General features: G+C 29.5%; 1 protein-coding gene across 1 annotated transcript in view; it reads left to right on the top strand.

The window, feature by feature from the left end:
- Window positions 1–1,744: 1,744 nt before the first annotated feature.
- LOC107454627 (guanine nucleotide exchange factor DBS) overlaps window positions 1,745–23,061 on the top strand; it is a 117,983-nt gene continuing 96,666 nt past the window's right edge. Inside the window, exons 1-2 of the mRNA XM_016071876.4 lie at window positions 1,745–1,891; window positions 19,302–20,195. Coding sequence (XP_015927362.1) covers window positions 19,892–20,195 — 304 coding nt within the window. The 5' untranslated portion in view covers window positions 1,745–1,891; window positions 19,302–19,891. The remainder of the gene's footprint in view (window positions 1,892–19,301; window positions 20,196–23,061) is intronic.

Raw genomic sequence — 23,061 nt, 5'->3', positions numbered from 1 at the left:
GTTAATAAAATCACTGGTTAGATCAAATTTCCAAAAATGGCATCCCTTATGTTGGACAATGTTGAAATATCATTGGTTTTAAAATTCACGACTGCCGAATACTTGAATCAAAACTATTTCTTCACCAGTAACCATTTGCTAAAAAATTAAATAGAATATTTTGCATTTATCTTCTAATAATCGTTCATTCCAAAGTGTTGCATAGCATTCTTCCCCTTTCCTCCCCTAGATCGTTTTTTCCCCTTTTAAGGGTTATTGGGCATTGGTAATCAGTTAGAAAGCAATGTTAGTTGTGGGGGAAAAGAACATTTACTTGCAATGAAAAAGAACAAAAAAAAAGCTAACCTTCTTTGGATTTCAGTCTAAACTCGTGAATATTAAATATTTTTCACTCCATTTCATAGCATTTAGAAACGCGACCTTAATTTTTGTAACACACACACAAACCTCAATATTATTAAATTAAAATAGTTTCTTACTTACTTTAGAATTCTAATTAAAATTCTAACTTCATAAATTGACATAGATTTACTTTAATGAATCCTATTGTATATTTATGCTCTTAATGCCACAAAAAAAAGAGAAAGTATTGACTCATTTTTTATAAGAAGAAGATAGAAGTTGACGAGTCGTTTATTGAAAATAGTGGTCAAATCTGCTTATTAGAATCAAATCCTTCTGGAATTTGGTTAGTGGCTATCACAGCCGTTTATTGGAATCAAAACCTTGAGGTATTTGGTTAGTAATGGCCCTTTTTTTGGAATCAACGCTTTCGGGTATCAATAACATCAATTAATTAAAAGGTAATTAAAAGGTAATTGTAAAAGACAGATATAATTAGTGCAAAGATATTTGCTACCCATACTCAATTTTACTACTGTGAAAAGATGGTATTTTACTTTCTGATTTTATACAATTTTTCTTATTAATATTTTATATAAGTCCACTTAGTAAAGCTTCAAATAAAATGGAAACAGGACATTAAAAAATGACTTAAGCGTCATTTAGAAGAAAATACTTTAAAATCACGTTCGAAATGAATAACGTAAGTTGCTATTTTAAACTGAGCAATTTTCTTCTAAAAAAGTTCCAAAATGGAAAATTGGATTGAAATAACAGGCTTAGAAATTTTATAAAAGAAAAAAAAATTGAAATGGTGCATGAAATATATAGTTTGGCTGCTGCATCAAACAAATCTTGGCATTTCAAAAATTTCGCTGCCAAAAAAAACTTCTACATCTAAAGAAAAATAGAAAGAAAAAGAAAAAACCAAAAATAGCACAATCTTTTCTGAAGTATCTTTCTGTCTTATCAATAAATGATCTGGAAACTTGGCAAAAATAGATTCTTCAAATAAAGTGTTCTGATTCCTTTCCATCTTCACAGTTTTGTTCGAAATCTAATTCTCCCCTTCTAACCATGCAGCCATGGACCTTCAGCGACATCAATTTAAAAAAAAAAGAAAGTTATCCTAACTGAAAGATATGTATATAAAAGTCATTTCCTCCCCCTCCAGATGGAAATTAAAGAAGAGTGCGAAAATCATTACCATTCTACCAGAAAGACAGTTTTGGCAAGCAGGGGCATCAAACTTCCAGATACGAAAGCCACTTCAGAAGCCCCCTTTGCCGGGGCGGCGCTCCCTCCCCGTGACCGGAGGGGTGGCGCTCTTAGACGCCAGGAAATCCCCTTCTATCGATCGAACATGCGGGTTCTTTATTGTTGTGCTTTTTTGGAAAAGTCTAACTCTAGTTATGGCACGCGAATGCGAGAGAATCTATGCACTTTCTCTTTAGCTGGCACCCGGAAAAATGTGATTTTGGGAGACTTTCTTTCAAAGGATATGTTGCAGGTTTGAGAGGAAATGGCAAAAGTTGCTTCAACCTTAAAGGTAGATATTTTACTTTTTAATGTCATGCTTTAAATTTGTAATAAAAAAGAAGTGATTTTATCTACTCATATCTGAGTCATCACCGAGTCACGCGCGAATCGTTAGTCGCGCCGCTCCATGTTTTATTTATTTGGTTTTAATAATGTCTAAATTTTAAGTTAACAATATTTGTTATCTGAAACTCGTCCGGTGGTTCAGTGATGCTATGCGTAAACTGTTATGTGCTAGCGTGAGCATACTTTTAATACTTTTTGTTTCTAACATTTTTCACGCTACCATTGAAATCAATTTGAAGCTGTTGCCTTTATAAATTTGTATTTTTAAATAAATATTTTTGTAGGGACACATTAAAAATGTTTATGATTTGTCATGCAAACTACATAATAAAACGAGAAAATTTAAATAAGTAGTTTTTTAATTAAAAAAAATTCATGGAATTGGATATTGCTATGGAAAAATATTTAATTTTTTCATTTGATCGACATTAATCTTTTTTGTAATTTTATTTATAATAGAAAGATCTATGTTGATTTATAATAATAATAAATTTATTGTTCCATATAATTATAAGTTTGATTAAAATTGTTAAGAATAATTAATATTTAAGTTGCAACTGTTTATATGAGTTTCATTTGTTCTACGCAGCTTTTCCTGAAGAAATTTATTAATTCTCGTAAAAACATCAAATTTCATAATGGTACATACTAAATCTTAATTTATAACAAATATTACTTTATAACCTATAGCATATATCATAATATTATTAAGTAAGAAAAATATGCATAATTGAAGAAATCAGAGGAAAAATATTTTAAATTGACATCTTAGTGCATTAGAAAAATTCTGTATATGAACGTAAGGATGCTACTGCTAACAAAATAACTTCATCCAATGAAAACAGCCTCATTGGAAGAATAGAAAAAATTAATCAGAATTTTGTATTTCCAACTAATCGAAGCATTATTTATATCCAGTAATTTTAATTATTTTTAAAGTGGCACTTAACCTGTTTTAGTTTGTATTCATAAATAACTTTCATAAAAAATGCTGCACCTTATAAAATGCAACAAATAAAATAAATTATTGAAGATCAGAAATGTAATTGTTTCCAAAATGTACCTTAATATGTTTTAATTAGCAATCCAAGAGCTTAGAAACTTGCTTAAAAAAGACTGCACTCCTTGAAAAAATGGAAATAAAAATTATTAAAGATTGGCAATTTAATTGTTTTTATTGCAAAACACGTTTTAATTAGCATTCCCAAATGTGCTCTTTATTGTAACTTTCATACAAAAGGCTTCATTTTAAAAAAGTAATAAATAAAACAAATTATTGATGGTCAGAAATTTAGTTGTCTTCAAAATGATACTTGACATGTTTTAATTGGTATTCACAAATGCTTAGTAACTTGCAGAATAATGTATATATAATCTCATAAAAAACAATAAATAAATATAATTATTGAAGGTCAGAAATTTAATTGTTTCAAAATGTCACTTATCATGTTTTAAATAGTATACAAAAAATATTTAATGAATTACATAGGAGATAATGCATCCAGTAAAAAACGACAAGTAAAACAAAATTGTTCAAGTTCCGAACAAACATTGATTAAATCCAATTTCTGCAATCAACAAAATTTTATTTGTGAAAATGCCCAATTCTCACTCACCAAATTTTTTTTAACCCTTTACCCTAATTTAGCTTTTTAGATCATATAGCTAGTACCTAATACGTAAATAACTTTTTGTTCAGCACAATTTCGACACGTAAATCAGTTGGGAATGCTTTTTTCGCCATAGTAAACTTACTTTCGTCCATCTAATTTAATGGAAAATGAAATAGGAATTGAAATTTCTCCACAACATCAACGAGATTAAGATTTGCAAATTATTCTACGAAGCACAGACAAGGGTCTCTTTCATTCGAAGCTTGTTAAAGAAAATTAATTCACTTGCTGAACATGCTAAAACAAATGTTCCATAACAGTTATAAGTGTGAAAATCACCTGCGACTCTTAAAAGGAATTCGGAGGGCTTAGATTAACTAAATTAAACGAAAGTATATCTGAGTTTTTTATGAAAGAAAGTTTGAAACATGGCAATCAATCAATTTAATAGGCGATTCTTCGTGCCGTCAAAACATTTAATCTGGATCCATTTAAGAATAATTATATTCTCCTTGTTTCTGCTGATGAAACTTTTTTTCAAGATAACGAATTTTTGGAAAAGTATATTTTTCATTTATTCTTCTTCTCTCAAGGCACCACAGCCTATTACAAGCCATTGCTGCTCCAAGTATTCTTTGCCATCTGGTCCTATCCGAGGGAAAGCTTTTCCAGTTTCCCTTATTACTATATGATATCTCTGATCACCTTAAACATTAAAAAAAATCAATTCAAAATAAAAATAATTAATGTAAATACTTACTGAAAATTAAGATCAAATTATGATTTAAATACTATATTCTGAAAATGTAACTTGTTTTATTCTCTAGTTCAAACGATTCATTTTAAGAAATACGCTCAAAATTTATTTGTGTTCTCTTGCGTAAAAATATAAATGATCTATGCTGCTAATTATTATTTAATAGAGAAACCCAAATTTCATAAATAAATGATAAGTAAATTCAGTTATGGAGAGGATTTCTTGTTTTCAAATTGAACTTAATTTAGAAATAATTTCTTGTTATTATTACTTCCGCATTGTATCGATAATGGGCATAAGAAATGATTCATTTAATTTTTGTTGTATTTTAGCATACGATCAAGTATATTAAATTTTAATTACAAGACTTTTTTTTAATTGTATATGGAACACGATGTGAGGCTGGATCTCACCCAGAAAATTACGAAGTCAGATATTTCTTTCGAGACCCTACGGAGGATCGCTTTCAAGACCATCTACAACCCTTAGCGATAACTGTTTGCATATCTATACATGTGGCTCGCTTTTTAACTTTCCAAAGGGCGCTGGAGCTGGAATCTTCTGTAAACAGTTTCGTTTTCGGCTCCCGGTTCGAAATTTCGTGTCTCATTTGGACGGAGAATTACAGTCAATTCATGAAACAATCGAGCAACTTTACATAAGACGTGACTCTTATCAAAGAGCTGTTACCTTTACTGACTCAATTTCTGCACTACACGCTATTTCTTCTAATAAAGAGGCCAAGAGCTTCCGTATCCTGAGATGTAGGACTTAGGCTTGAGAATTTCCATAATAAAGTGTCTGTGGATTCCTACCCAGTGTGGCATTGCGGGAAATGAGAAAGCTGACAACCTTGCTAAGAAGGGATCTATGGTTCCCCAGATACCTTCTGGGAACTTGGAATTCCATTGAACTAAATCGGATATTGCTAAGATTTCCAAATGCTTTCTCGATGAAACGGTTTCGCATCTTTCGAGGATTTAGAATGTACTCTTCTCTAAACCACAGCTTGTTCCTGACTTTTTCGTTCAAACATTGTTGTCTCTTCGACGTGTTGTCTTTCTATACTAGTCAGGAATTGACTACATTCATAGATATAAGGACAGCCTAAATTAGTCCCTGACAATATTAGTCTATATTGACGTACTTAATATACATAAAGGGTCGATTAGTCCTGACTGATTGACGTTTATGCGAGTGCTCTCAGTGATCGGAAGTAGCTCTCTACAAGTGTTGTTGTTGTTTCTAATCCCCAAGAGGTCCATCCCAATTAGACCAATTCCATAAGTCCAAAAATGTCCAGGAAGTCTAAAAACAGATGAGGTTTTGAAAAAACCTCGTCGATCTTAAAATCGATACAGTTTAGAATATGCTCGGGCGAAGCCTGAGCAGTCCTACATTTAGTGCAAAGTCCAAAAGTCTTTTGCCCCTGAACATACGAGAGACACCTCAAGTGACCACTTGCAAAGCGAGATAAACAAGTCTGCAGCTCTCTACAAGTTTCAACTGTAGTCGCTACTTTTTTTCGTAGTTTGCTGTGTAGTGTGCTACATTTTTTTAAAGTGAGTAGTGCGATACAAAAAAAAAAAGCAGTAGTTTGACGCGATTTCTGTCATCTACTTTTAACGTTAGTTTAGAAAAGAAACATAGTTCTATCGCAGCTAATTTTTCAAATTTGATGGGTGCAAATCTTCACGGGTACGTCAGTGGATGCAATGAAAATAATCCTGTGACCTCAGCAGAGCTTTAACAGAAATTACGTATTTATTATCACTTATAACTAATATTTAAACTAGCCATTACGAAAAGTAGATAATTAATCACTTCGGTCGCACTTCCACATGCTAAGGCACACTTGTTAAACATTGACGTTATTTCAAAGGAAGGGAGCGTATTTATGATGTATTTAATTTCTTAGAGGAAATAAAAGAGCATTAAACAATTAAAAAACAGCAAGTATTTGATAATTTCGCCTTTCTTAAATTAAATATTCTCTGTCGAAAAAGATATAAAAAGTTGAAGGGTTAATAAACAAATTCGAAAAAAAAAATTTCTAATAGCGAACTGGATCATGTAAACATGAATAAATACTTCTTGATTATTCCCTTATTTTTCATTTAAGACAATTTCTTATTCAAAACCATTTTGAACATAGGTGTAAATTAAGTTCTATAGAAAAGTTTATCTCCTTAAAGTAGTGAAGTGGTTTCAAATTTCCAAAGTAGTTTGTAGTCACTATATTTAAAAAAAGTAGTAGTAGTTGTAGTTAACTATATTTGTAACGAAGTAGTTGTATTTGTAGTAAACAGCAATAATAATGTAGTTTTTCCGACCGCTGAGTGCTCCGCTCTATCTTTTTTCTCTAGTCAAGTGGAAAGTATTGAAAAGCCCGAGGCCTAATGGACTAGCGGCATTTGATAATAATAAAAACTTCCTTTAACTGTAGTTTGAAAATAATTAAAAATACTAATAATATTAACTTTATAAATTATATAAGCAAATTGGTATCATCAGACTGAACACTATAACCGCTAATAAATTATTTACGAGCTGTAGAATAGAATTAAAAGAATCTACTTAAACAACTCAAGTACTTTTTCATAAGAATGTCCCAAATAATTAGTATAAATGATGCCTTACAGCCAAATATTTAGTTAAAACTAAAAACAAAAATATTTATGCTCATATTTTGTAAAGGAAAATAAGTGATACATTTCAGCAAGCAAAAGAACATTAAACGAACCATAAAATTCAAAACGTTTTGCTCGTAAAAAACTCGGCAACTGAATGGTTTATGACATTTTTAGAAACTGTTAAACTTCACCTGGTATGATATATGTTTTCTGTAGAAAATGTCCGCTTTTTTATTGAATGCAATTCATCGAATAATATTTATTGTGTCATATTTTGTCTCTTTCACGCTAGAAGTATGTTATCAAAAATATCTAAACATCAGAAAGGATTTCGTTTGAGCATCTATTCAAACTAAGCATACGGATTTCTGTTTTTTATTGGTAATCTAAGAAAAATATGCAATGCTTTATTCGTTTTATGAATGAAAAAGCTGCTTCTAAAATATAAATAGTTTAAAATTGAAGAATGTTTAATTTGTAATCAGACAATGATGCAGCATAAATGTTTTTGTTAAGTTTAGATATTTATTTAAATTGCAATTATATCGTAACCACATACGCATGCAAGGAAAAATTGAGTGCTGTGTCAACGAAGTTAAGTCATTTGTATAAAAAATGGTCTCCCAAAATTTCGATTAAGTGTTCGTACGACTCAGAAAAACGCTGAGGCAATTTACCCGATATATTATTCTGTAGATAACCCTATACTATATATACTTTATGAATCAATAAAGGAAGTAACAATTTTTAATAAAAAACAGTGTTTTTTTGTCAAAATTACTTTTGAAAATTACGTATAAACCAGCAAAATCTCGGAAACATTTTGCTCGGTATGGTATTTAATACATAACCCTGTACTATATATTTTATAAATTAATAAATGAAGTAATAATTTTAAATAAAAACCTGGGTTTTCTATCAAAATTACTTTTGAAAATCATGCATAGATACACGGTGGTAGTTTTCCTCATGTGGAATTCTGTACATAATCGTGAACTATTACTTTATAAATCAATAAAGAAAGTAGCAATTTTTAAGGAAAACCTGTGTATTTTAGTCAAAATTACTTTTTAAAATTACGTATAAACGAGCAAAATCTTTGAGGCAATTTGCTCGGTATGGTATTCAATGCATAACCCTATTCTATGTACTTTATAAATCAATAAGTAAAGGAAGTAACAATTGCCTGTGTTTTTTTGTCACAAAATTACTTTTAAAAATTAAGTATAAGCCAGCAAAACCTCAGAGGCAATTTGCCCGGTATGGTATTCAATGTATAACCCTATACTATGATTTTAAAAAACAATAAATGAAGTAACAATTTTTTATAAAAACCAGTGTTTTTTTTTTTTTTTTTTTTTTTTTTTTTTTTTTGTCGAAATTACTTCTGTAAATTACATATGAACCAGCAAAACCACGGAAGCTCGATATGCTATTCTACATATAACCCTATACTATATACTTTCTGAATCATTACAAGAAAGTTACAGTTTTTAATAAAAATTTGAGTTATCTATTATAATTATTTTTTGTGTAAATTTCAGGGTATCCAATAAAACCTATCCTGTAATTTTATTTTTTTATGATTTATGCAATTAAACGATTACAAATCACATATTACAAAGAGAGTACTTTAAAACAATAATAGAATTCAAGTAAATAGTGACAAAAATTCTGAACCAAAAAGAATTCTTATTTTTTTCTGTTCGTGATCTTGCTAAAGAAAACTGAATCACACATAAAGCAATTTTTGATTGACATTGCGTGATTTAAGACAGTAAAGTAAAATACTTTGCACGCTCTTAACAGGAAAAAAAAGACAGGAATACTTAATACTTAAGATGGACATTAATTATTCCCTTGAAAACTAAAACATACAGGTAAAATACATTCGCTTTACTTAAATAAACTATACGAGAAGATTTTAATTTTACTGTCATTTAACAGGGAAATTGGTACTTATTTAACATTTATAACGTTGAAGATAAAATTACCTCTTAACTAAATGTTAGGTAATTTGCAGAATTTTATATGTATAATGAAGCATTTTTCGAGACAAAATCTATCGCAATTTCTTCAAGAAAATGTTGTAATAAAGATATAGTTTAAATTACTAAGAATAAAATTGCAATTATCTTTTAAGAGTCTTGTAAGTACATGAGTAGCTATTACTTCAACTTTGTTTTCATTATGTAAATTGTTATGTATTTTTAAAATTAAAAAGTTCAAATATATTTTTTCGAAATGACAGCAATTTGAACATGATTCGTCATACTCTTGTACTGAAATATTTTTTTACTGGCTTTGCTAATTCAAGAAGTATCATACACTGTTAAGAAATCTTAAAATGGTCATTTTAATTACACTTAAGAACAATTTTTTTCTCGATTACATCAGATTAACATGTCTTAGATACTTTCGTATCCCTTATTTCAAAAATACAATCGGTTTCTTTCTCCAAGCTACAAATTAATGTTTAAAAAATTTCCTTCTAGTCTATTTTTTATCGAAATTTATAAGTTTAAAAACGATATGTATAACAGGGGGTTGTGTAAATGTTACCATAAACTTCCAGACGCATATCATCCGGATTAAAATTGCATATGATCCTGTGCCTAGAAAAGTCGTCATACGCAGCTAAGGGCGCTTTCCCTAATATGAACTGTTTCGTTGTGTGCTTCTCAATAGGGAAGCACCCTTATCCGCGCACGACGACATTTCTTGGCATGAGTTTCTATGCAATTTTAATCCTGATGATGTGCCGTAACTCCTTAGAAGTTTGTTGCACCGCTATGTTATATATAACATTTTTAAACGTGTACATTTCCACTAAAATTGCAGATTTAGGAGAAAAACTTATATCAGATTTAAAATCCCCACCCCCGAATTAGGCAAGTTCCAGTATTTCTATAAATGCAACAAAAAATTACTTCCCCAGCGTTTTATCTTTTACCAATAAAAATATAAAAGAAACAAGTCGCAGAAATAAGCTATTATTTTAAACTTTAGTTAATTTGTTAATGTTTTTTTATATCAATAATAGTTTTAATTATTTAAATGGAGATTTGTATATCTAAATATACAGTATTTGTTGTATTTCAATGAAATTGAAAGATGGAATGTAGACTCTTAATCACTTTTTATGATGGTAAACATAAAAAAATCTGAGAAATCATGGAAGGAAAACAAAGAGTTTAAAAATTTTCTGAATGTTAAAATATTTTTATGTCTAACAAACATAGAAAAAACTTAAGCAGAGTTTAAAAAATTGTTGTTAATAACACTAGAACACAGTTTAAAAAAAAAAAATTTTTTTTCATTTTCTGTTGCATGAGATCTTGTAACAGATCTTAGATACTTTTGTACCGCTGAAATCTGAAATCGGTTTCTCTTTCCAAGCTACAGATTTTTTGACGACATTTTTAGTCTATTTTTTGTCAAAATGTACCAGTTTAAAAAACGTTATAAGTTGCATAAATATTGCGACAACCTACTAGGGAAGTTAGATTAAAATCATCATCAGAATTAAAATTGCATAGGAACCTATGCTCGAAAATGTAGTCATACGTCACTTAATGGGCTTTGCTATTATGAACTGCTTCTTTGAATGCTTCTGAACTGTTGATGTGCTTTAACTCCTCCAGAAATTTATCGTAACATTTACTCTGCCCTTTGTTATATATAGCGTTATAAACTTGTACATTTCGAGAAAAAAAAATTACTAAAAATGTCATTTTGAAAAAAAAATGTAGCTTTCATTTGAATCACCATATCCGAATTAGGCAAAATCAAGTATTTGTATAAATACAACAAACAATTCTAACCAGTCTAAATAAGTATCAGTAATACAGTTTATTTTTCATTACAATAAAATTCTCTGTTATTTGATACAAATTTAGAAAAAAATAGACAAATTTAGAAAAGACAATTTAGAAAAAAATGCATTAACTCTATTGTTTTAGTTAAAATTCTCATTGCAATTTAAATACAATAGCTTTTAGCTCATATATATACAACATATACAATACATATATAATACAATACATATACAATACAATGCATATACAATACAATACATATACAATACAATACAATACATATACAATACAATACAATACATATACATATACAATACAATACATATACAATACAATACATATACAATACAATACATATACAATAAAATACATATACAATACAATACATATACAATACAATACATATACAATACAATACATATACAATATCTTTTTACGTATACAATAGTTTTTAGTTAAACCATTTAAATATAATACATAAAAGTCCTTATATTAAAATGGTTTAAATTTAATTTTGAGAAAAATACATTTATTTAATCAGTGCGTCAAATACTAAAAGAATTTAAGTTTAAAAGCTATTTGGTCTGCTAATTATGTAGTTCCGCTTTGAGGTGAAAAATTCGTAATAATTCAGTGCAATAAATGATTTCGTTGGAACAATTGCTTTCTCCGAATCGTATTATGTCATGATGTGATTTATAGCAGATGAGGTTTTGTATTCGTGTGACAATTTGATTTGAATATGTTATATTTTCTTTATGTCATTTCAGTTGAAAATTATTCCTCATGACATAAGCCAATTGCAGTTTCATTTCGCAGTGAATTACATTTAAACTGAAACTTTTCTAAAACTGATTTAGAATTCATGGAATTAATTATTCATGGTAAGGGACGATTTTTATCTTTTAAAATTTAAATTCACTGATATAGAAACTCATTATGCTTCTTTTTAAATAAAAATCTCAGGTTTTTTTTAACATTAAAGAAATTAGTTATCGCCTCGGATAGTTTTTATATTTTACAAATTTTAAAAAAAGGCTTAGAACATTATTAATGTACTAATTTTGTATTGTAGATCAGTGGTTTCCAAATGGATTTTCACGCTTCTGGTGTTCCGTGGAGTAATTAAGGGAGTTTCGCGAATTGGAACTTTTTTTTAATCCGTAATGATTTTGGAAACCTGTTTTCATATTTCGATGCAATCAATCATCTAATATTTAATTAATATTTCTGATGCCTTTACGAAATTATTTAAAGTAAAATGCCAATAAAAAAGAATGGCAATTTCTTTTTACACGGCGAAAAAAAAATTCTGGTGAAATTACCGTACTATGTATTAGATTTTTCTAGTACTAAGAAAAACCATGTTTCTAGTAATAAAACCAAAAATTGTGGTATTCCAACCAATTACTTGATAATTTTTCCGTTCATATGAAAACGGTTTACCGAAAATTGGAATTTTTAAAATTACAGTTCTTATTACCACACTTTTAGTAAAAAAAAAAAAAATAAATAAAAACTGAAAAATAAATTTAACCGAACAAATAGTTTTTACACCATAAGGTATCATGATAAAATTTTCAAATTTTACCATATTCAAACTTTAACACATATTACAAAACAATATTTTATTGATAATTTTACCAAAATCATTATCAAATCGCTTTGGTAAAAATTACCGTGCTTTTTGGTCTTCTCGTGTAAGCATATTCTCATGGTTTTGACCATACTTTTTTTCCAATGCAGTTTTCATTTCGAAGAAAACTATAGTTCCACTTATTTTATTCATTTTTTGCTTATGTACAAAACAAAAACAAATTAATTACTAATCTTGATGCAGCTCCACAACTGCGAGTTTAGCTCGGACATAAAACTTAGTTTAAGATAATTATTGATAAAATTTCCCTCTATGCTTATTAAATATTTTCAAAATAAAGTTATCTCTTATAGGTTGCTCAAAATTGTCTTTACATACTTTATTTATAAAGTCGGGTTTTCACCAAAAGAAAGTTGATCATTTAGGGTTCCATAGATATGTCTAAGTCGACGTCACTTCACTTACTAGTCCACTGGAAATCTATCAACGATCAATCAGTTACAGGTGCAACCAATAGGAATACGTTTCTATTAGGATAAAGGTAGGGATTATCCAATAGGAATAGTGCAAATGGTAATTGATTGAATGATGGTGAAACACTGATCTAGTTCTGATTTGGACATCACTGTAACAAAAAAAATGGGGGGACCACTAACCGAATTCGCGATCGCAACGAACTATAGGGGGCGTTGTTGTATGAGACGCATACCTGCGATTTCTATATGAACCGTCATTCAGTTACTCTGGAGACGTCGTTAATGTAGCGTGTAGCATTGCAACGTTCCTTCTTTAATGTGGCTTATTAAATTTAAAAAAAGAAAAATGCTTGATATTCTTTCTTGTACAACTGAAAACAAAATGGTATCTCTTTTTATTAGAGAAGGAATATCCAAAACACATCGGAAAAATATTTGTACATTAACAGAAAAAAATATGTATATTCTTATAAGAGTTAAAACCTAATGCCCGAGAAATAGTATTACTAAATTTAATGATATAACATGAAAGGCCCATTTAAACTTTACATTCTATAGTTTTAAGAATCATATTACTTCAAAAATTAAAATGAACAAAAAGTATACAAAAGCCTCATAATTTTATGAAATTTAATTTTGTAAACAAAGTTTTTTGACAACAATTTTTATCAAAAAATTTCAAGTTTCAATAAAAATCATTATTTAGAAACTAAGAAACGTAAAATAAAGAATGCTGACGAAACAAAAACAAAAAAACGATTCTTTTTTGTCGCCATTTTTAGTGCTACGAAAATTCGTCTTTGGGATTTGCCAAAAATAAAACAAGATGCAATTTTATTTTTTCAGGAGGGAAATATTTTACCGAAAAACGAAAATGTACCAATTCCCACAACATGAAACTTTATCTTGGTAAATGTACGTTTTGGAAATGTTATTTCATTTGGAATCTTATTTATCAGAGTTCATATGGAGATATGATTGTTTTGAATCTATGCTAAACTCTATATCGGCTCATTTTCCACCGAAATCCGATTGACTATTTTGATTTTAAATAAAGTCTTTTATTTTATGAATTATCGCAAAAATTTTAAGTGTAGATTGGCGGCACTTAAAAACCGCCAAATCTGTAGCGGCGGTGGCGTTAATACGTAAGTACCGAATTTTTATTCCATACTTTTCTGAATCATATTACTTCAAACATTGGAATATACAAGAAGTATACATAAACACATAATGTTATACCATTTAATTTTTCAAAAAAGTATTTTGAGAGCAATTTTTATCAAAAAATTATAAACTAAAAAACGGAAAATAAAGAATTCTTAGGATAAAAAAAACGATTTTAAGAATTCTTTACATTGAAATAAAAACTTTCATATTGTTTCTTTTTTTATTATTCTTATAGTTCTTAATCAGACGTAAAAAACGATCCTGTAGAGAACCATCATCAAATGAAAAAAAAATATTTACAAGCAAATTTTTTATTGTAAAAATCATTGCACTTACCTGATTTATAATTCCCGGAGAATTCCAAAATGATAAGTTCCTTGTTTGAAAACTTTACTCTCAAATAATAGATACATAGTTTATCCCTTCATTACTTTTAGATAACATACTACACAGCAAAATTTTATAATTGATATGAATTTGAATATGTAGCTAAAAACAGAATAGCTGAATTCTAGTTGAACTTACTCTTTCAAAACTAAAAAAAACTTACCAAGAAAACGATTAAAATTAATTAAGAATCAGCACAAATGGCACTATTTCAAGTAACTTGGATAATTTTTTATTGTTGTTTTCCGAATTATATGGATACAGAAATATATACTATTCTATAACGAAGAAGAATATGCTATAACTATTACAATTCTGTATGTTCTGAATTCATAGTTATTCACTGGAATGACGAAAGCAATGTTGACTTCACTTTAATTCGTAATGAATTGAAGACAGAAGAAATGCATTTTACCTTAATACACACATCTGTAACAGTATCCGAAATCGGAAGTCATCAGTTGCAAGTTTGTTGATAATAGAAATTAAAAATTATTGAGGAATTTTTCTTCAAATGTTTGGCGTGTTCTGTTCCTGAAAGATTTACTAATATTCTGGAGATTTTTTTCAAGTTCTTCGGCCTTTTCCTTAGGGAAATTTTGTGTCTTATTTGCTGCTAAAAAATGGCGTCTGATTCTGTCAATGACTTTGATGGAACTAAATGAAAACGTGATAAATTAATGTCTGATATTTACAGGCTCCCGCTAGACGGCGTACTCGAGCGTTGCGATCGCGAATTGAAATCTCAAAATAAATCTAATTTAATTTAAAATATTCAAAATTATTTTTTTGTTTCAGTTTAAAAACATTAGTTAAGATCTATTATTAAGTTCATTTAGTATTCCAGATAAAAATGAATTTTCTGTAATTAAAAATATCATATTACAAAAGATATTATTAAAGTAACTTTAGAAGTCCATTTACGGTTATCTTTCTTTTTCATCTTAAAGTCAATACGAAATATCATGTTTACAAAGTGGACAAGTTTCGGAAACGTAAAGCTAGATATTTTTATTTCTAACTATCTACTGTCCAATTCAGTTTTATCTATCATTATGAACTATGACAAATAAAGTAATGTCGTGGTGATCAAAAGCGAAATCCTTTTATGGTTACCATGACAACCACGATATTCTTCCTGAGATTTTTCCGAAATCTCATTTTCCGCTTCCTCAAGTCTATGCAATAACAAAACAAAATTTGTTGAAAGGAAATCTGCTTGTATACAAAAACTTTTTTTCAAAAAGTTTTTTCAACAAAGCTTGAATAAACATATCTCGAAATACTTTCAAAATTATTATTATTAAAAAACAACAACTTTTGTTTATCACTAGCTCTTTTGCTTTCCAAGTTTCAAAATAATTCATTAGAGATGCCAGAGGCTAAACTATATTACTGAGTAGAATAAATCAAAAATATCTAATAAATCATAAATCCATAATTTTGTGGTTGTGAATGACAATTAGTTGTTTGCGCTATTCCTATTGGACGATTCGTATCCCCAATCGGTTCATCTGTAACTGATTGATGAATGATGGTTTGCCACTGGAAGTGAAATGAAATGACGTTTCGAAATGAAGTGACGTCAGCTTGAACAGTTATATTATAAGATCCACGTCATCTTAACCGGGATTGAAAATTAAATAGCGTTTCTACCACGTTAACTTCTTTTTTTCTTTCTTCAAAGCACAGCGTAAATGTTTTTTTTTTTTCATTTTTTGTCGCATTGTCAACTTTACGTTGAAGTGGGGTGGAACTTTACAGAGACGGGTACCAGGTCAGGCGCTGTCCACGTCGTCTTACCGGGATTAAAAATTAAATAGCGTTTCAACCTCGTTAATTAAAAGATGAAGTCCTGAAAAAAAGAAACAAGATGCTTTGTCACTGTTGGTTGGTGTGCATTATACTCATATTTTATTAAATGCAATTGGATACCTGCAAGTTAAGGCTCCTATACTATCAGAGCTGACCTATCAAGCAATATTGGAGCAAAAAAGTTCACAAGTTAACGTTATGTTAGTATTGTGCTTATGTTAGCTCTTTGGAGCAAAAATAGATGATGAGTCGGGACTAATTCAGGGGCTCTACTGCAAGTGATGCCTGCAAGTGACGTCATCGTAAGTAAATCTTGGTATTGTCGATTCAAAAGTCAATCAGGTTCGAGACATATGTGCGACGTCACTTACAGGCATCCTTTTAAATCATATTTAAATCACGTGGTTGGGCCTAATCACTTCACTTCTCCTTCTTTTAGAATAAAAGATTTTTTTTTTTTTTGGCATTATACATGTAAGTTTTAAAGACTATTCATTTTTTTAAATAAACATTCTAAGACAGCATTTTATTTATTAAAATAAAATGCAGTCTTATGGTTTTAAATAAATGGCATAAATGGTTTTAAAATGTATATAATTCGAAAGAAAAATTAGTATTGCGCATTGATGGGTGAAAAAATCTCTATGAAATCAGGCAATTTTTAATATTTATATAAATATTCCTGCGTATTGATCTGGCTTACAAATAAGCAAAAAAAAAGTTTTTTTATTTATCCATTTGCTTAAAATGAATCGCATAAAACATATATCTTTCAAAATTACTCTCAACATCCAAATTTCACTGCAATTGAATTTTTTGAAATTTTATTTCATTCGTCAAATCAGGAATAAGAATTCATTTCGAAGAAAATGAACGGGAGTAAATTATCCTCATATATATTTATTATTATCTTTTTAAATGCACGATAATTAAAATATACGGAGCTACATGTATCTGAAACAACATGTTTTCGGTCTTCAGGTAGTAAAATAACATGTAAAAGAAATGAACAGTTAGATAATTGTGTTAAGATAAAAATCAATAAAAATGGGGAAAAAATGGTTGATTTCATTGAGGAAGAAATATACACTTTTGTACAGATATCGTTTTTCACAAAAGTTTTAACTATAAACAAAAAATACTTTTAAGCGGCTTATAAAAAAAGTCAAAAATCTCTATTTATAAGGCAATATTACTGTGGTTTTACATTTTCCTGATATGAAAAACGTGCGTGACTTATGCTTGCACGCATGTTTGTAAGGCAAATATGCAACTCAAAAACTTAAATGGTTTTGTATCGGCTAAATTCATGCAGCCTTACAGTCAAAACAAGATTTTTAAAACGTTTGAAATTTTGAAAAATACTTTTTTTTTACTGAATTATCTGATTTCGATGCCTTTTTTCCTCTTAATTAAAAATTAAAAAGAAATAGTTAGCTGTAATTATCAATAATATTGCAAGAATTATAAATGCATATGTTGTTGCATTTTCTGTGGACAGTAAGCTAAGAAAAGAAAAGAAAAGCGGAAATTTGAGCGATTTACCTTAAATATACCAACTAATTCGCTCAAACGGCATTTTAAGCTAAGTCAGACACAAAGTACTTTCCCAGAAAAACATCATTTTCAACAGATTAGGGCATTTCAAGCTCAAAATATGAAAGGCCACAATCTCGAAAATATGATTCCAGTAGGAGATGGGGACCATATTAGGAGTCGAGACCAGTATGGTCAGAAGAGCTCTCGAGATGCTTTTAAATCCTTTAAACCTTTAGCTCAGAATTTTTATTAAACATATTTTTCATATTTTTTCAAATATTTTGTATTAATTTAAGTCAAATAAGTAAAATATTTACCATTTTAATAACTTAAGTTATGAAATACCGGTGTATTTTCTGCATTAAGGTTAAGTTTTCCAATAAGGCTCCTTCCCAAACAATACTTTTTAGAATTTGCACTTATTTGTTGTCAATTAGATCTAAGAGAATTCAGCTATGCATCATTGAAGGTTTTTAATTTACAAAATTAATTATTGATAAATTTTTGAAAATGATTGGAAAAAAAATTTGAAAACTGCTTATTTTTGACTATATATTTTTGTACAAATGGTGTCCCATCTTCATCAATGGGTCAACGTTAACTTCACTTTTTGCGCCTTTCGCCATCTGAAAAAAGTCGTACTTTTAAAGTTTTATTTCTAATGAACTGTTCGACATATTCTTTTAATATTGTGGATTTTGTTACTTAAAATTACATAGATTAGTTGATTTAGAAATTTGTTTACCTTTAAATTCAAAAATGTTTCGACAGTTAATAAGTTAAAAAATTTAAAATAATAAGTATTTATAAAAGAAATAATTTTTCTTATCTAATTATCTTAAAATAAACAGGTTCAATAATTATACAAGTTTTATAATTATATAAAACTTTGTCAGTTTGCTTCGTTAAGTTTAAAATATACGCAAAAAAAGAAACTTAACATTAAAAAATCTACAATATATGTATTTATAATTTTTGTAAATGAAACCAAAAAATCAAAATATGTGATCGTCTTCTTCTCGAGTTGCAAGTACCCGATTAAAATTCGGTAAAAAAAAAGCTTGTTTACTTCGAAAACGTTAGTTTTTTGTATCTGATTTCATAACCTAAATTATCGTTTGGTCAAATTAATTAGCTTATCTAAGGTTAGCCCATCGAATTATTAAGATTGCATCTTGTGCGTGAAAATCCAATCAATATATCAAAAGTTATAATGTTTTCTTTTTTTTTCTTTTCTGCACTGCATATATCAAAATATTCTAAATATTAAACTAAGACATTGTATTAAAGACAAACATTTTAAAATTTTCATCTAGGAATTTCAGATTGAAATTTCATCATTACAGATGAAATGATTCTAAAATTCGAAATAAGAGTTATTTCTGGAATTCAGAAGCTCTAAATAGATAAAGATAAAGCACAAAGTAACATAATTAAGGGATTTGTTGTGTGAGTGAATTTAATAATTTGTTTGCTATTTAAGTTAAGTTTATGACTATGTTTAGGGAAGAAATACAATATTGATTTTTTCATCTTCTCTTTTTTTCAGATTTCGAAGATACTTGTGGATTATTTCAAGGAAAACGAAATTCAGAAAATATTTTAAGCAAAATGTGTATCAAAAGAATTATTGATATCTAAAAAATATATTCAAAATATACAATTCGTGTTATTGCCATTGAAATTTCCCTAATCCTCACTATTTTGGACAATTCTAAATCTTCCCGTTTTAAATATTTTTTGAGAATTATGGTAACGTAATTTTCTCAAACATTTTGACCGTTTTGAAAAATAGACATTTTCATGTGCGAGAAAAAAGAAAAGAATATTTCACCACACTTGAAATATATTCTCTATGAATTTGTAACATGATTTTGAATTAATGTTTCACCACACTTGGAATTTATATTCTATGAATTTGTGACATGAACTGGAAACAATGTTTCACCGCGCTTGGAATTCATGCTCTATGAATTCGTGACTTGATTTAGAAATAATGTTTCAGCACACTTAGAATATATACTTTATAAATTTGTGACATGATTTAGAAATAATATACAGTGAGTTATAACAATTTTCCCAATATCGAAGCCGAAAAGAACTTCTTGACAATGTGTTTGAAAACATAGAATAGAAGCTATGCCTCTCAGAAATTCTCACAGTCAAATTGAAGAACAAATAGACACCTTCATCCAGAACTTTAAAAGGAATAGTGCCGTGTTTGTAAGTAATTTCAATCTTGAGAATTATGGGGCGACACTGAGGCATACATTCAGTGCTGGACAACTTAGTCCTTCAAACCATAACAGAAGCAAGAGGTCGTCTTTTGTGTCCAACTGCTCATCTTCATCGAGGAGAACATCGACGGATGCATCGAATTTTTCTTTTTCTGACGGAGAATCATTTTACCATGGAGACGCAGACGATAGCGACAGCAGTAGTGGTTAGTAAAAAAAAAATATTAATGCTTCTTTTTTTCTTTTTAAATAAATAAATAACAAACGAATGATTTAATTTTTCTGGATTGAAAGCGTGTTTAAAAAAAAGCACCAGAGCGCATTGTACATTGCGCAAAAGCGAAACATAAATGCGAATGTTTTAAGCATTTTTTGATCCAATGATCGGTCTTAATGGTTAAAGGGCCAAACCTCAAATGTGCTAATTATATAATGCAGACCATACAATACGTTTAACAATAAAAACGTAATTTCTCTGCATACATATACCTTTTCTTTTTCGAACGATTTAGATTCTTGACACTCAAAATATGGGGAGTCGCGATGACGCAGGGGATAATGCTTTCGCCCTCCAATGAGGTGACCCGGGTTCGAATCCCCGCAATGACTGGTCGAAACGAATTCCGCACCAAACTCGCACCGACCACAATGCTGACGAAAAGTTAACGTCAATGGTAGGCGCATCATGGGTTTATAGTTCCATTGCCCCCAGGTTAACCATGGGAGATTTTCGTGGTTTTCCTCTCCATGTAATGCAAATGCGGGTTAGTTCCATCAAAAAGCCCTCCATGAAGGTAAATTTCTCTCAATACTCGATCCAGAAGTTCCCTTGTCTCCTGAATTGGGTTCAAAATTACAAGGCTATGGAACTGAGTATTGGCAGTTGCAAACTTAAAATTGGGTCGGCTATTTAACGACCGTTATAATATTAGGGTACCTTCAATACGAATTCCGCACCGACCACAGTACTGCCGTGAATATCCTCAGTGGTGGACGGATCATGCTATCAGGCTAATCGTGGGAGGTTTTCGTGGTCTTCCTCTCCATGTAACGCAAATGCGGGTTAGTTCCATCAAAAAGTCCTCCTCGAAGGCAAATTTTAATACTTAATCCAGGAGTTCCCTTGTCTTCTGGTATGGATTCAAAATTACAAGGCTACATAGTTGAACATTAGTAGTCGTAAACCAGAAAAATTGGATCTGTTGTTCAGCGAAAGTTACAAAATATAAGAATTATAAAATAAAATGTGGGAGAAAAGGAAAACAGCAAACTGAAAAATAGGGTTCCAGTAGTTTAGAAAAACGGTCGACATTTTTTGGGGGGCTTCTTAGTTTTAATTTTATTTCTTTTTTATTTCACCATTTCAAAGAAGTCGTATGTTTAAGTTTTTATTTCTCTTTTTTAATAAACTATTCATAAAACCCTTCAAATTTCTGTTGATTAAAATCATTAACGTATACTTAATGGGTAGTTATAAAAAATTTCCTTTAAATCCTAATTTTGATGTTAACTACTTTTTCATCCATTTCATAATAAGATAAAGGATATAATTTTTGAAGCTTGGTGGTTAAAAGGAAATTTCTAAATTATTAAAATTAAAAATTCTACCATTACATTGATTGCAATAAAATGCAATTATTTCGTCCTCCTCCCCCCCCCCCCAATTAAAACAGATATTTTGTAAGGAATAAGATTTGGGGAAAAGTTAAACGGCGCTAACACACAAACAGTACAAATATATCAGTCAAGCACTGTTATGAAGTAGATATTATGTAAAGTTAAAACGATAATTAAACATCAAATGAAACATCCGAAACAAAGGAAAAGAAAAAAGACCTTTCTTTTGAGTTGATTCAAAATTATGCGTTTATGAAATTCAATATTAAGCTAAGAGCTGCATCAATATTGCTCAATGTGGATAAATAAAAAAAGTATTTATACCTGGTGTATGTTGCTTATTTAGATATTGTGCAGTAAACAGCGAGCAAAAATATTAAATAAACTAATAAATATAAATAAAATTAAATAGTGTGATGTGCCTTATGATAGTACTACTTTATGATTAGATTTTCAAGACCTAAATTAGGAAAAAAATTAATTAGTTCGTAGTAGGAATTAGTTCGAAAGGTCTACATTAAATATACTTGCCGAGCAATAAATATAAAAATCGCAACTAGAACGACAGAAAATTCAAAATTAAGAATTTTTTATATCTGGAATTTTTTTATGATAAGCTACGTATTGCGAGAAAAATGTTCCAAAAATAAATTTTGTGTCGTCAGTTTTTGGAAATTTTATTTTGGCGTTTATAGCATTAACAATGGAAAGAGGGTTGGGATAGCCCGAATGGTTGGGCGCTGAGACGAAGTCCAAGAGGTCGTGAGTTCGATCTTCAAAAACCAAAGATGCTACCCGTTTTATAAATAGTGACTGGTGCACGTTACAACTGTGTAACGTGCACCACTGTGTAACGTGGTCCACTACTTTTAAAAACGGGCTGTGACGTGTGTGTGGCTGATAGAAATAAATGTCGCCACTCTAAAAATAAGAAACGCAATCTCTGTCTTAAATTCGCTTGCTTTCACCAAGCAGGCTTGCTGGTTAATAGGCAAGTTGCATTAGAAACAACAACAACAATAGAAAGAAAATACGTGTCAAGCCTCTTTTCTCTCTATATATATTGTGAAGCACTTACGTTGTTTTCACAAACTGTACTGCCCGAAGTGAAATTCACAGTAATATCACTAGTCCGAACAGTTTTTATTGTTTACCTTTTCATTTACTTATTTATAAATTTATTATTAATTTATTTAATTTATTTAATTTTCTTATTTAATTATTAATTTTTGATGTTTTCTGAGTTTTGACTTATGAAATATGAATCCTATTAACCGCAGTCTTGAAAACTATTTCCCAAATAGTTGAGGCAGGAAGCATGAAAATCGATCGAAGTTTCGGGTAGTTTGTTATTTTGACTTTTACACTTTTCACCATATCATTAGAATCAATTACGAGCTTCAAAATATTTTTAAACTTAAAACTCAACATTTCTTAACTTACTCATAAGATCAT

This window comes from Parasteatoda tepidariorum, chromosome 2 (genome assembly GCF_982258835.1).
Source record: "Parasteatoda tepidariorum strain Cologne lab strain chromosome 2, Ptep-v5.0, whole genome shotgun sequence".
Taxonomy (NCBI): domain Eukaryota; kingdom Metazoa; phylum Arthropoda; class Arachnida; order Araneae; family Theridiidae; genus Parasteatoda; species Parasteatoda tepidariorum.
This window is presented reverse-complemented; position numbering and strand designations above follow the sequence as displayed.